The sequence below is a fragment of the Chrysemys picta genome, chromosome 6, assembly GCF_011386835.1.
Source record: "Chrysemys picta bellii isolate R12L10 chromosome 6, ASM1138683v2, whole genome shotgun sequence".
NCBI classification, from domain to species: domain Eukaryota; kingdom Metazoa; phylum Chordata; order Testudines; family Emydidae; genus Chrysemys; species Chrysemys picta.
The window spans coordinates 46759043-46771959 of NC_088796.1; the positions used below are offsets into that span (position 1 = coordinate 46759043).

General features: G+C 43.8%; 1 protein-coding gene across 14 annotated transcripts in view; it reads right to left on the bottom strand.

The window, feature by feature from the left end:
* The window catches only part of POLK (DNA polymerase kappa), a 106788-nt gene that overhangs the window by 5468 nt on the left and 88403 nt on the right, over positions 1-12917 (bottom strand). For 12 of the 14 annotated variants that reach the window (XM_005288276.4, XM_042855953.2, XM_065550097.1 and 9 more), the window contains 4 exons: positions 10759-10857; positions 9427-9525; positions 5897-5992; positions 1729-1827 (listed from right to left, as the gene is read on the bottom strand). In XM_005288276.4, coding sequence (XP_005288333.2) covers positions 1729-1827; positions 5897-5992; positions 9427-9525; positions 10759-10857 — 393 coding nt within the window. The remainder of the gene's footprint in view (positions 1-1728; positions 1828-5896; positions 5993-9426; positions 9526-10758; positions 10858-12917) is intronic. The other 2 variants (XM_065550090.1, XM_065550098.1) reach the window with 1 other exon arrangement.

Below are 12917 nucleotides of genomic sequence, written 5' to 3' on the forward strand. Positions count from 1 at the left end.
TGGTCGCTCCCCATTCACAGGAGAGCAATCCTGCCTTCTCTAATATATGTTCATACCATTAGGACACCTGTTACTATATTCAAGAAGTTACTTGACATCCTGACAAATGGGGGGTTCTTTCCTGGCCACTGAAGAGGCCAATAACCAAGGTAGAATTTTAATGAATCTGGAGAAAGAAACAGGTTCAAACAGAACATCCTCTGTGCACTAAGAAGCAACAATGCGCATCTAGGACCATCCCATCACCTCCTTTCTAGCCAGAAAACCTGAAGACTCAAGATGCGGGAGGGGAGAGAGGCCTGGCAACAACACAAGGTCAATCCAAGCAGGCTGCCTTTTCTCTAACATAGGGATGGGAGTACCCCTAACCCACTCATCCCATTCCAAACCAATCCAGTCCCCAAACCCCCATATCTGCCAATGTCCCCAACCACTTAATCTGTCCAGCCTACAGACAGGGAAGCTTCTAGCCCAAGAACTAACAGGAATGCAGCTGGGGAGAGCATTTGTGATGCTCCTTCTACGCTACTCTGCAGCTCACAGCCAAGAAGCACTTCTGGGCCAGGTTACACCCAGACTAGAAGGATAAGGGTATTTCATGCTGAAGTGGGCACGAAATATTTATTTTCATTGTTTGCCTTCTCACCTATACCTTTAAAGCACTGTGATCTCTCAGGTGGCGAAGGGCTTTTCTGCAATGGGCCAGGGATTGTGTTACCCAAACAGGGTTTAATCTTGGTTTAAGCCTGATATGGGAACCACAATTCTTGGCTCAGGGTAGACAGACCACAGGCTGATCAAATGTGAAGACTACATCTCATACCAGTATCTTACCGCAGCCTCACAGAACACATCAGCCACGTAATCCTCCCTCTGAGTCATAGGTCTCTTCTCATGAGGGAACAAGTGGCTTTTGTAGAATCAATATTGGCTTTTTATTTTTCTGCCAAGCTACATCAGTTTCAAACTCAGTCAGGGCAGCTTTACGTAAGGAAATAACTTGTATTGTCAACAATTCAGTTTAGTAGCTTTTTTAAAAATTAAGAATAAAGAGCTACATTTGCTGGCCAGACACTTCAGGGCCCTACAGCCATCAGTGTATCCAGCTCAATCACCAAATTAATAACAGGGCAAGAAAACACTTGATGCTTACGATGGTATTTCTCCATAGACTGTTTGTTTTGGTGCTTATACAAATCATTACAAATTATGGCTGTTTTTCCAAAGCAGTCTCTAATGAAGACATGGCTTGGGGCACCAGAACAGTGTAAGCAGGAACAACTGCACTGAAATTAATTAGAAAAGCACATGCCTCTAGTGGCAGTGAACCTGGCTCCAGGCATGTAGCTATTACATCTGCAAACTGTTATTCTGTCCAGTTAGTCTTATGTTTTTTCCATCAGTGCTCTTTGATAGCAAGGTCTGTAACACAAACCCCATAACAGAGTAGGCCTTTGCTGCATGTTTCTCAGTGGATTTAGTTTTGAAGTACATTGGATTTCGTCACATTTGGCCTCACAACTAGCTATTCACTGAAACATTCAGATCTCGGAGTTGTTGCCCCATGACAGTATTAAAGGGAAACTCTCTTCATAACAGCTACATTCTAGTCATGCTCGTTTTATGAAGAATGTTTGGAAACAGTGACCTCCATATCTTCAGCGAGAGGGGCATCAAAGCAATGATCACATAACCGCGTTGTGATGTGAATAATGCAATACTGTATACCTTGTCAGCAATCTTGAGATCACAGCCTGCCTTTAGCAGCAGTTCCACTAGTTCCACATTGCCAAGATCAGCTGCCAGGTGGAGAGGGGTTTGTTGCTTCTGCAGGGATTAAAACAAAAAAGTGAAATAAACCAGTGTCCCTTTAGAAATAAAACACACACGATTAAAATCCAAAGGTTTATGATGAGAGCATGCACTTCACTGGAAAACCCTGAACAGAATGAAGGCATGTAACAGCTGAATGATCAAACTGTCAATTTTCTTTCAAACAAACAAGAGAGTGACTGAGTCTCTAAAGCACTGCATGTCACATATGCAGAAATTTTTTGCATACATGACTTGTGTTTACATAGATGAGAACTGGCAAAGGAGAAAAGCCTAAAATTTCTCGCATTAGAAATGTTTGTTTCAAAGTAGCAGCAAGCCCAGCTATAGATCATGATTACTACCTGTGTTACCCTTTCTTTGCCTGTTCAATTGACCAGCTTCATGGAGGGTACATTTTCTGAGAGAGGGAATTACAAGCAGATTAGCAGGACTTTATACTTTGTTTACTGACTGTTCAGATGGAATGAGAATCCAGCTTGCATAAGTTAAGTACCATCGAACAGTAAATATGGGTGAAATTCACCCTGCGAGGAAGCTTTGTTCAAGGCCCTGCATGCTACTTAAGCCGTGTAGTGAAGCTATACAGAGGGAAAGCAGTGGGACAGTCTTGGTGGAATTCTCATATATTCATTGATTTTAAGGCCAGAAGGGACCATTATGGTCATCCAGTCTGACCTCCTGTATAACACAGGACACGGAATTTCACTGAGCGATTCTTGTATTGAGTCCATAACTTCTGTTTGAGCTAGAGCATATATTTTAGAATGACATCCAGTCTTGATTCAAAGGGATGGAGAATCCACTGTCTCCCTAAGTAAATTAGCATACACTCTATGGAGAGAAGTCTCCAAACCAGCCCTGGCATTGAATTGGTGTTGGAGGAAAGCCAGAGGAGGAGCAGCCACAGAATCTGTAATCATGCAGGTCCAGTGGCCTTCAAACTGTGACCAAAGGCATACAGGCTGGAGCAGTGGCCCCACGGATGCTACACTTCAGCTTCATTCCCTGAACCTGAAGATGGGAATCTTGTTGTTGCCCTCCCCTCCCCAATGCTCTTCACTTCGCCCACATAAAGCCTAATTACTTGGCCTTTCTGGAGCATTACATTCTAAACAAAAATTTCACTCAGTATACACTGGAATTCAGTTCTAGTAATTGCTCCACTAACAATCAAACTGAATTTCCCACTTTCTTTACATGATGAACCATTTGCCCCTTGCTTATATCAGGTTGAAAGGTAATTCTTTGATTTTCTTTGTTATTTGGAAGTATACGAAAGTATTTAACACCTCTATCAGTGCCACTTCACTGCAGAAAAGGTATGTTATTTATGGGCGTGCCATATAAGAATCAATATATTCTGATACTGACCTTTGGATTGAAACATCTCATTTTGTCCACAGGGTCCTTGTAAGTTGAATATTTTTTGATTCTATGCTCCTGTCTAATTTATGAAGTCTATGGGTCTGTTTAGAGTGATTTTTATGTCTTTATATATCCATTATAAATCTAGCATAAAAGATTGTTAAGATTGCATGGCTAAATGCTCACGATCAGGAAATGCCAGAGTTACATTTCCATATGCAACCTTAACCCTGCCTTCTTGTGCTTATGCACCATGATACAGTCTTTGATTTCATGATCACTTACTCTTCTTCATAAAATGTCACAACTTTTTCTACAATCTTAAAAATACAAGTATAGTTTCTCTTACTAGCATGTATTTATCTGAGTGTGCCAGAGACAATAAAAGTAATTTATATATAAAAGATGGGCCAGAAAAGTTTGCAGAAGTGTTTATCTCTTGTATTACTTGAGAAATAGCATGGATCATGTACAGTAACTCCTCACTTAACGTTGTAGTTATGTTCCTGAAAAATGCAACTTTAAGTGAAACGATGTTAAACGAATCCAATTTTCCCATAAGATTTAATGTAAATGCGGGGGGTTAGGTTCCAAGAAATTTTTTTGGGAGCAGACAAAAAGGCATTATATACTGTACAGTACTGTACTGTGCTGTGGTGGGGAGGTGCCCCTGGCTTACCCCACACAGGCACAGCCCGCTGCAGACAATGAGGCAGGCAAGGACGCTAGGAAGCACCTTGCGCAGCAGCAGCTTCCCCCTCAGAAGAACACGTGCTGACTTTGCCGGGGAATGCTCCAGGCCTGCCTCTTCCCGTCCCCACTCCACTCCAGGCCCGCTTCTTCCCACCCCCACTCCACCTCCTCCCCGGAGCACGCTGCGTCCCCGCTCCTCCCCCTTCCTCCCAGCGCTTCCCTGCTGCCAAACAGCTGTTTGGCAGCACTTAGGACTTTCTGGGAGGGAGGGGGAGAAGCAGAGACATGGCACTTCCCCCCGCTCCTCCCCCTCCCACCAGTGGCAGATTTAGAGTTAGTGGGCCCTGTGCTCATCTTCATTTTTGGGGGCCCCCCGTGGGGGGAGCATTCTCTCTTATCACCCCCCACCCCTGTTTTTCATTTTTTTCCCTCCATTCTCCTCCTGGGGCTCAGGGTTGGGGGTGCAGGGTCTGGGAGGGAATTAGGATGCGGGAGGGCGCTCACAGTGGGGGTGCGGGAGGAGGCTCAGGGCTGGGGCAGGCAGGAGGTGCAGAGCACTTACCTGGGGCAGCTCCTGTTTGGTGTAGGGGGTGTTCAGGTGGCTCTGCGCAGCGCAGCGCAGCACCGCCCCCATGGCTGCGATTCGGGGAGCTCCCCCCACCTCTCCGGCCGGCTTTGAAGGGGAAAGCGCCGCTTCTCTCCGGCCGCTGGCTGGGCGGCTGCCTGTGCTCGCAGGGCCATGTTCCGAAAGGGGCTTTATCCCAGGACCCTGCAGCCCCTAAAGCCCCTCAGTTCCGGGTGGCCCTGCCTGCAGGGGGGGAGGGCAGCTTTCCCACTTGCTCGCTCGCACCCTTCCTCCCTCCCAGAAAGTCCTAAATGCTGCCAAACAGCTGTTTGGCGGCAGGGGAAGCGCTGGAAGGGAGGGAGGAAGGGACGGGGAGGAGGCAGAGAAGAGGAACTTGTGCAGTGCTCCCTTGTAAAGTCAGCCAAACAATGTTCTAAGGGAGCATTGCCCAACTTTAAATGGGCATGTTCCCTAATGGAGCAGCGACATAACTTCGAAACAACGTTAAGTGGGAGGACGTTAAGTGAGGAGTTACTGTAGTTAAACTGTATATTATTTTTAATGTTTAGATTTAAAAATATGCAAAATGCTGCCTCTCTCAGGTTCCAGGTGATTTGTAACAATATTACAAATACAATCCAAGAGCTACAACAGAGAAAAAGCAGCAGATCCCACAAAACCCAGTTGTTCTTCAGAAAACAACATATGCACAAGGAGGCAGAGCAATCTTAAGTCTGGTATTTTCTGACTCCTGAATGCCTAATTGGGCAATTTTAATTTTCTCTTGATGTAGTTGTTTTGATGGAATTCCTTCATTGCTTTTTTTGTTGTTGTTTTTTGTCCAGGACCAATAAACACCTAATCTGGAACTATCTGACTGGGTCTCCACAAGGTTCCCATTAACCAAGAGAAGGGCTCCTCTGCAGACCAAAACTTTATGCATCACATCAAATTTTCAACTGTGTGAGTTAACTGGAGCTTGACTGAGGCTGGGATCCTACAAGCCTCTGCCTCATTTAGCATGCACCTTAGAAGATCACTTTGAAAGGGGAAAAAAAGGGAGGGGGGGAATTTAGAGTTTTTTCTTGAGGAAATAAAATGTTCTTCCAGTTAACTGACATACTGCAGCGGGTTTGTCTTTAGGCTCAAGAAGAGTGATACGCTTTAGCAATGTAGTAAATATAAAAAATAATATTCAAACAGAAATTAATGAAAGCATTTTCTGAATATATATCACATTGCTATCCAACTCTAAAACAATATCAGCAGAATGTGTGGAATGAATAATAGACTCATGAATAAGTCGGAAGCAACTGCCTTTTCTTCCCCCTTTTTGTACTTTGACCTCTTAAAGAGATATGTAAAATAAACACACACTTGTATTTAAAGTGAAGAAAATACAATCTCTTCTTTCAGTCTCTGATTCAGTTTGCTTACCTGATTCAAGGCGTTTATATCATAATTAGCATCCAAGAAGCTAATTACTATAGGAAGGTGATTACTGAGGACAGCCAAATGGAGAGGGGAATTCTGCTGTAGAGAGAAACAAATGAACAGTAAGACTAGTACAATTTCGTTAACAATAGCATTCAGATAATACAAGAGAGTCCCATTAAAACCTGCTGCTCAGATTTGAAACGCATGCCATGATCCAGTAACATTTTTCCCTGATAGTTCTTCAAAATGCAGAAGTACGATCTGCTCTCTCAGCCCTAGAAGAAAGTCAGATTCACTAAAGAGCTTTTAGTTGCTAATAAACCTATATTTGTGAATTACCTTTTCAGTCAAAACATATCTCGTTGGCAGCCAATTGCTTTACACCAGTGGTTCTCAACCAGGGGTACGTGTACCCCTGGGGGTACACAGATGTCTACCAGGGCAGGGGTTCTCAAACTTTTTCTTTCCAAGGCCCCCTCAACATACTATAGAAATTCCACATCCTGTCTGTGCCACAACAACTGTTTTTCTGTGTATAAAAGCCAGGGCCAGCGTTAGGGGATAGCAATTGCCTGGGGCCCCACGCCACAGGGGGCACTGTGAAGCTAAGTTGCTCCGGCTTTGGCTTCAGCCCCAGCCCCAGGCAGTGGGACTTCAGCTTTCTGCCCTGGGCCCCAGCAAGTCTAATGCTGGCCCTACTTGGCGGATGCCCTGAAACCTGCTTGCGGCCCCCAGGCCACGGATGAGAACCACTGTTCCAGGGGGTATGCGTTCATCTACATATTTGCCTAGTTTTACAACAGGCTGCATAAAAAGCACTAGCTAAGTCAGTACAAACTAAAATTTCATACAATGACTGAATTATATTGCGCTGTATACAATACACTGAAATGTAAGTACAATATTTATATTCCAATTGATTTATTTTATAATTATATGGTAAAAATGAGAAAGGACGCAATTTTTCAGTAACAGAGTGCTGTGACACTTGTATTTTTAAGTCTGATTTCGAAAGCAAGTAGTTTTAAAGTAAGGTGAAACTTGGGGTATGCAAGAGAAATCGGACTCCTGAAAGGAGTACAGTAGTCTGCAATGGTTAAGAACCACTGCTTTACACAAAGTGGTACTGTGCATGGGAAGGGCCCATGCAAAAGAAAACTACTTGAATTCTGCCTCAGGGATTACGTATTCCCTGTTATATAATAAAAAAAAATAAAAAAAAAAAACTCTCTCTCTAAATAACTATTGTTTTCCCCATATTTAATTAAGCTGTGATTTAGGGATACCTCCTCACCCTTGTAATACTAAAAAGTCCTTTTAGGGTTGCCAAGAAAGAAATTAAGCAGCTATTCAAAATCATCTGCACTTAGAGCTGAGTGACTATATTGTGTTAGAGAAGGTATCTGACACATTTGGGCTCTGGTCCCCACCAGGATGCAAGCCACCACAGAGGTGCAGGGTTCTGGGGTAGATCTAGTCACAGGGCTCAGTTCCTAGTCCCTTCCCACTTACAAATAACCCAAAAGCAGCTTACAAAGAACAAACAGAATGAGAAAAATGTAATTATTCACTGCATAATGTCTATGAATAATTCTTGGTCTGTAGTTTGTCTGCAAGCAGTTCATAATAAGTATTTCATATTAAAGAAGTGCTGATATATTTTGCTTGAATACATAGGTCACATGGTATTATTTCTGTTTGCCCCAGCAACGTGATTTGAGGATGCACCCATTCAATCAAATTAAATGAACTGTGCATAGCTGTGAATCACGTTTCTGGGAAAATAGATCTTTACCCCGATATAACGCGACCCGATATAACACGAATTCAGATATAACGCGGTAAAGCAGTGCTCCGGGGGGGTGGGGCTGCGCACTCCAGTGGATCAAAGCAAGTTCGATATAACGCGGTTTCACCTATAACGCGGTAAGATTTTTTGGCTCCCAAGGACAGCGTTATATCGGGGTAGAGGTGTACTCAAGAATACACATTCAAAATCCACTTTCCAGGAATATTCTCTAACATTCACTTAAATATTGCTGCTCCGGTGAGCACTCTTGCCAGTGAACTTGTTTGCTACAATATCTATGGAAAGTGAATGCAGCTGGAAGTGAGTTCAGTTTTTATTATTCAAGTGATTATTACTGGAAAAAATTATGAGGCGTTTGCCCAACTCTAGTCACCATGGAACCATGAGACTGATCAGATCAGTTTGTATGTTGAACCTGTAAACCAGGAAGGTTTCTTGTTAAATATCTTTTAGAAAAATCAGCACCAGTTCCAGTTCATTACTCTCTTTATAAACAATACCCATTTCTTCAAGGCTGTAGAAAAATAAAGCTCTTACCCAGCTTTTTACTGAAAACATTTCAAAGAAAAAAACCACTAATATTAACATTTGATAAGTTACTGCAGCCATAGAAAGGCAATGGAGATAAGCAGTACTACTATGACTGACTGGTTTTTAAACTAATAAAATAAACTGTTTCAAAGACTTTAATATTATTTATATAATTTCACCTCCTCCACAGTGATAAACAAAGGAACAGCAAATGGTCAGTAGGCAGCATAACCAGGTCAGTCTCAGAATATTAGAGAGACAAGGTGGATGAGACAATATTTTTTATTGGACCAACTCCTGTTGGCCTGTGATACACAGGTGGTCAGGCTAGGTCAGGGGTGGGCAAATTTTTTGACCCACGGGCCACATCTGTGTATGGAAATTGTATGGCGGGCCATGAATGCTCATGAAATTTGGGGTGGGGTGCGGAGAGGGTGAGGGCTCTGGGGGTGGGGCCAGAAATTAGGAGCTCAGGGTGAGGGAAGGGGAAGAGGGTTGGGGTGCAGGGTGTATGTGTGTGTGAGGGCTCCAGCTGGGGGTGCAGGCTCCGGGGTGGGGCTGGAAATGAGGGGTTGGGGGTGCAGGAGGGTGCTCTGGGCTGGGGCTGAGGGCAGGAGCGGGATCAGGGCTAGGGCAGAGGGTTGGAGCGCAGGAGGGGGTCAGTGGTGCAGGCTCCGGGTGGCACTTACCTCAATCAGCTTCCAGAAGCAGCGGCATGTCCCCCGTCAGGCTCCTATGCATAGAGGCATCCGGGGGCTCCGCATGCTGCCCCATCCTCAGGTGCCACCCCTGCAGCTCCCATTGGCCGCATTTTCTGGCCAATGGGAGCTGTGGGGGCAGCACTTGGGACAGGGGCAGCATGCGGAGCCCCCTGACTGCCCTACGCATAGGAGCCAGAGGGGGGACATGTCGCTTCTTCCAGGAGCTGTGCGGAGCCACGACACGGAGATGGGCAAGCCCAGACCCTGCTCCCCGGCGGGAGCTTGAGGGCCAGATTAAAACATCTGAAGGGCCGGATGTGGCCCCCGGGCCATAGTTTGCCCACCTCTGGGCTAGGTGATCTGACGGTTCCTTCTGGCTTTAAACTCTATGTAAACAACCACAAATCTCAGAAAAGGCAATCAAGAAAGATGAAACACGCTTGACAACAATGGAAGTAACACTAAAACAGTAACTGTAATAGACTCACCTCAGGTTTAGGAACCAGATCGATATTTTTACTGATAAGAAACGTGACCAAGGATGTATGTCCATTCTGCGTTGAAATGTGCAAAGCATTACTATTGTGCTGAAAGAAACACATTGGGAAAGGGAAAAAGACTTTTTACCACTGGAAAGAATTCAGAGAATTTAGAAAAACTGTTCTTTTAAAACATCTATTGAAACAGATGAAGCTTCAGTTTAAATTGTGTTACTGTCAAAACTAGTCCCCCTTTAGTTAAATGATGAAGTAGGATATAAATTCACACAACATTTTTATGACTGTCAAAGGTACTATAAATCATTACTAGACTACAACACAGGTAGTTGGCAAAATACATATCCAGCAATGCTAATAATTTACTACTCCTTTTTAATCTACCATAAAAAAGAGAAAAATCAGTTTCATCAGCCACCCTGTGTCACTGAAAATTAGGATTTCAATTTATCTCCCAATCCCGTCGCTTGGTATGACCTTTAACAAGTAATTACATTCACATTTACACACTTTGAAAATCACTGAAAAACTTTCCTTTAATATTTCTGCTAAAGGCAGCAAAGATTAATTTTCCTGAGGATCAAAACTAGTCATTTGTGCTGCAGACGAGACTTCACCCTGCTGATGAATTATCAAATACTGTAATTATTAATGGTTTCTAAGTCAAAACATATCAGAAATTCTTTCATATTTTAATATGAGCAACAGTCACTGTCCTGCTTGTTATCAGCACATGCTTCTGTTCTCAATTTGCTAGGGACCAAAAGGTTCACCTTAAATTCCTACAGCATGTGAGCCATAAAACAAATCAAACTTGGACCTAAGTCCAGGAACCAAATGTGGAAAACAGGCTTATTATTAGCTTAGTTATATATCCTGCCAAAAATGCAGATTTTTCAATTACTTCTCTTTGTCACATTTCCAAGTCATATGTTGTGTTATTGCACATACATTAAATAAAAAAGCTCCAACACAATGCTATGTAAAATAAATCTATTTTTCTTTTTCTTTTTCCATATAGTTTTTAAAATATTAAAAGTTCTCCATATTCTTGAGTAATGCCCTTATTAAACAATCAGAGGGGTAGCCATGTTAGTCTGGATCTGTAAAAAGCGACAAAGAGTCCTGTGGCACCTTATAGACTAACAGACATATTGGAGCATGAGCTTTCGTGAGTGAATACCCACTTCGTCAGACGCATCATGCATTATTAAACAATGCAAGTCACATTTGCCTTCAATACACAGAGAACAGACAGGATGTGGATCTTTGTAGAGTCTACGATGTCCCGATAATATGCCAGAGGGAATATTAAGTCCGTACTTTATTTGAAATGTTGATGTCACTTCCTGCTTCCAGTAACAGCTCAGCACACTTTTCATGACCTCCTTCAACAGCCAAATAAAATGGTGTTTCTCCATTCTGGCCCAACACAATGGAAGAGAAAAAGGTTTGTTCAAATTCAAACTGTTCAACTGTAAAGCTGACTTATTACACCATGATATTTGGTACAGACAGTATGCAAGCTTAGGCCTGGTCCACACTAACCCCCCATTTCGAACTAAGGTACGCAAATTCAGCTACGTTAATAACGTAGCTGAATTCGAAGTACCTTAGTTCGAACTTACCGCGGGTCCAGACGTGGCAGGCAGGCTCCCCCGTCTATGCCGTGTACTCCTCTCGCCGAGCTGGAGTACCGGCGTCGACAGCGAGCACTTCCGGGATCAATTTATCGCGTCTAGACAAGACGCGATAAATCGATCCCAGAAGATCGATTGCTTACCGCTGGACCCAGAGGTAAGTGTAGACCTACCCTTAGCTAGACTGATACAGTGTAAAGGGAAAATAAGATTTGGTCACAAATGTCAATACAGTAAAAGCTTTGTTATCTGGCATGTTGGTGCACTGGGGGTGCCAGTAAGTCAAAAATTCTGGTTAACAAAGAGGGAGGGAGTTTGGGTGCAGGAGAGGGCTTGGGGCAGAGGGTTGGGGTGCGGGAGGCCGTGCAAGGTGCCGGATCCGGACAGCGCTCACCTCAGGTGGCTCTCCACAAGCGACAACACGTCCCTAATGCTCCTAGGCGGAGGCGTGGCCAGGTGGATCTGCGCGCTGCCTCTGCCCGCAGGCGCTGCCTCTGCAGCTCCCATTGGCCGCGGTTCCTTGGCAATGGGAACTGCAGAGCCAGCACTCGGAACAGGGAGGGGTGGTGGTAGCTCACGGAGCCTCCCTGGCCGTTCCTCCACCTAGGAGCAGCAGGGACATGTCGCCACTTCCAGGGAGCCACATGGAGCCAGGCAGAGAGCCTGCTGGCCCCGCACCAACCAAACCCTATTGAAGATCAGAAATATTGGTTTATAGAGCTTTTCGGTTGGTAAAGTTCCGGATAACACAGCTTTTACTGTAATCTGAATTTTTCAATATTAGCATTCAGATACAATGGTGATTAACAACAAACATTTCTAACACAAACAAGCTACTATTTAACATTTTAATGAGTTCTTGTGTTTAAAAAAACAACCCATGCTAACACAGAGTTACAACAGCTTGCAATGACCGATTCCTAGAGTAAAACATTACCATTACTGTGTGAACCATCAAGCACAGATCACGAATGCAGAAACTATTCCAAATCACCACATTCACTGCAGTATTAAAAATTGCTAACTCTACTGCGCTTGAACTCTGGGTGATTTTTTGGTTGTTGTTTTAGTAAATTTAGTGTTTATGAAAAGCATCACCCTGACAACTGTGGAGGCGGAAGTTCTCTATCCATCTATAGAAGAGAGCAGGTAAATACAACCCAGGCAGCAGCACTCCATTCACACTACTCTGACAACGGAATTCAGCTTTGGGCTATGCTTCAAACTTAAGTTGACATAGATATGTTGGTCAGGGGTGTGGAAACCACCCCCACCCCCACCCCGGCCAACCTAGCTATGTCGACCTAACCCCAAGTGTAGATGCAGCTCTGCTGCTAGAAGAATGCTTCCATCAACCTACCTACTGTGATTTGGGGAGGTGGTATTCCACATCAGAAGGGACCACTTCTAGGAGTGAAGTCTCTGTGTCTGTTTAATCTATGACTTCTCCGCTGAGACTACAACATGGAGTTCAAGCTGTTAGAGAGATTTTTGTGATGCACATTCCATTAGGAATTGGACTGATCCAACCAATTCATTTCAGATGCACCACAGATCGGCCAACAGATAGCGTCTTTCAGACGCTACTGACATGAGCTGGATTCCAATCAGTGACCTGGAGAAAGACTATAGCTTACTGGTCATTCCTCTTCAACAATGGAGCTCTAGGTCTAAAGGGACCTTGGTGAATTCAAGCTTTGTGCTGATTAGCTTGACCACCCCAGAAATGAGATTATTTTTACAGATATTTGTAGGTTCTGGGTATTTTTTTTAATACTTTGTTTTCACTTTGTCTTGCACACCTTTTACCTTTATTCTTTATCTCCCTCAGCAGCTTCTGTG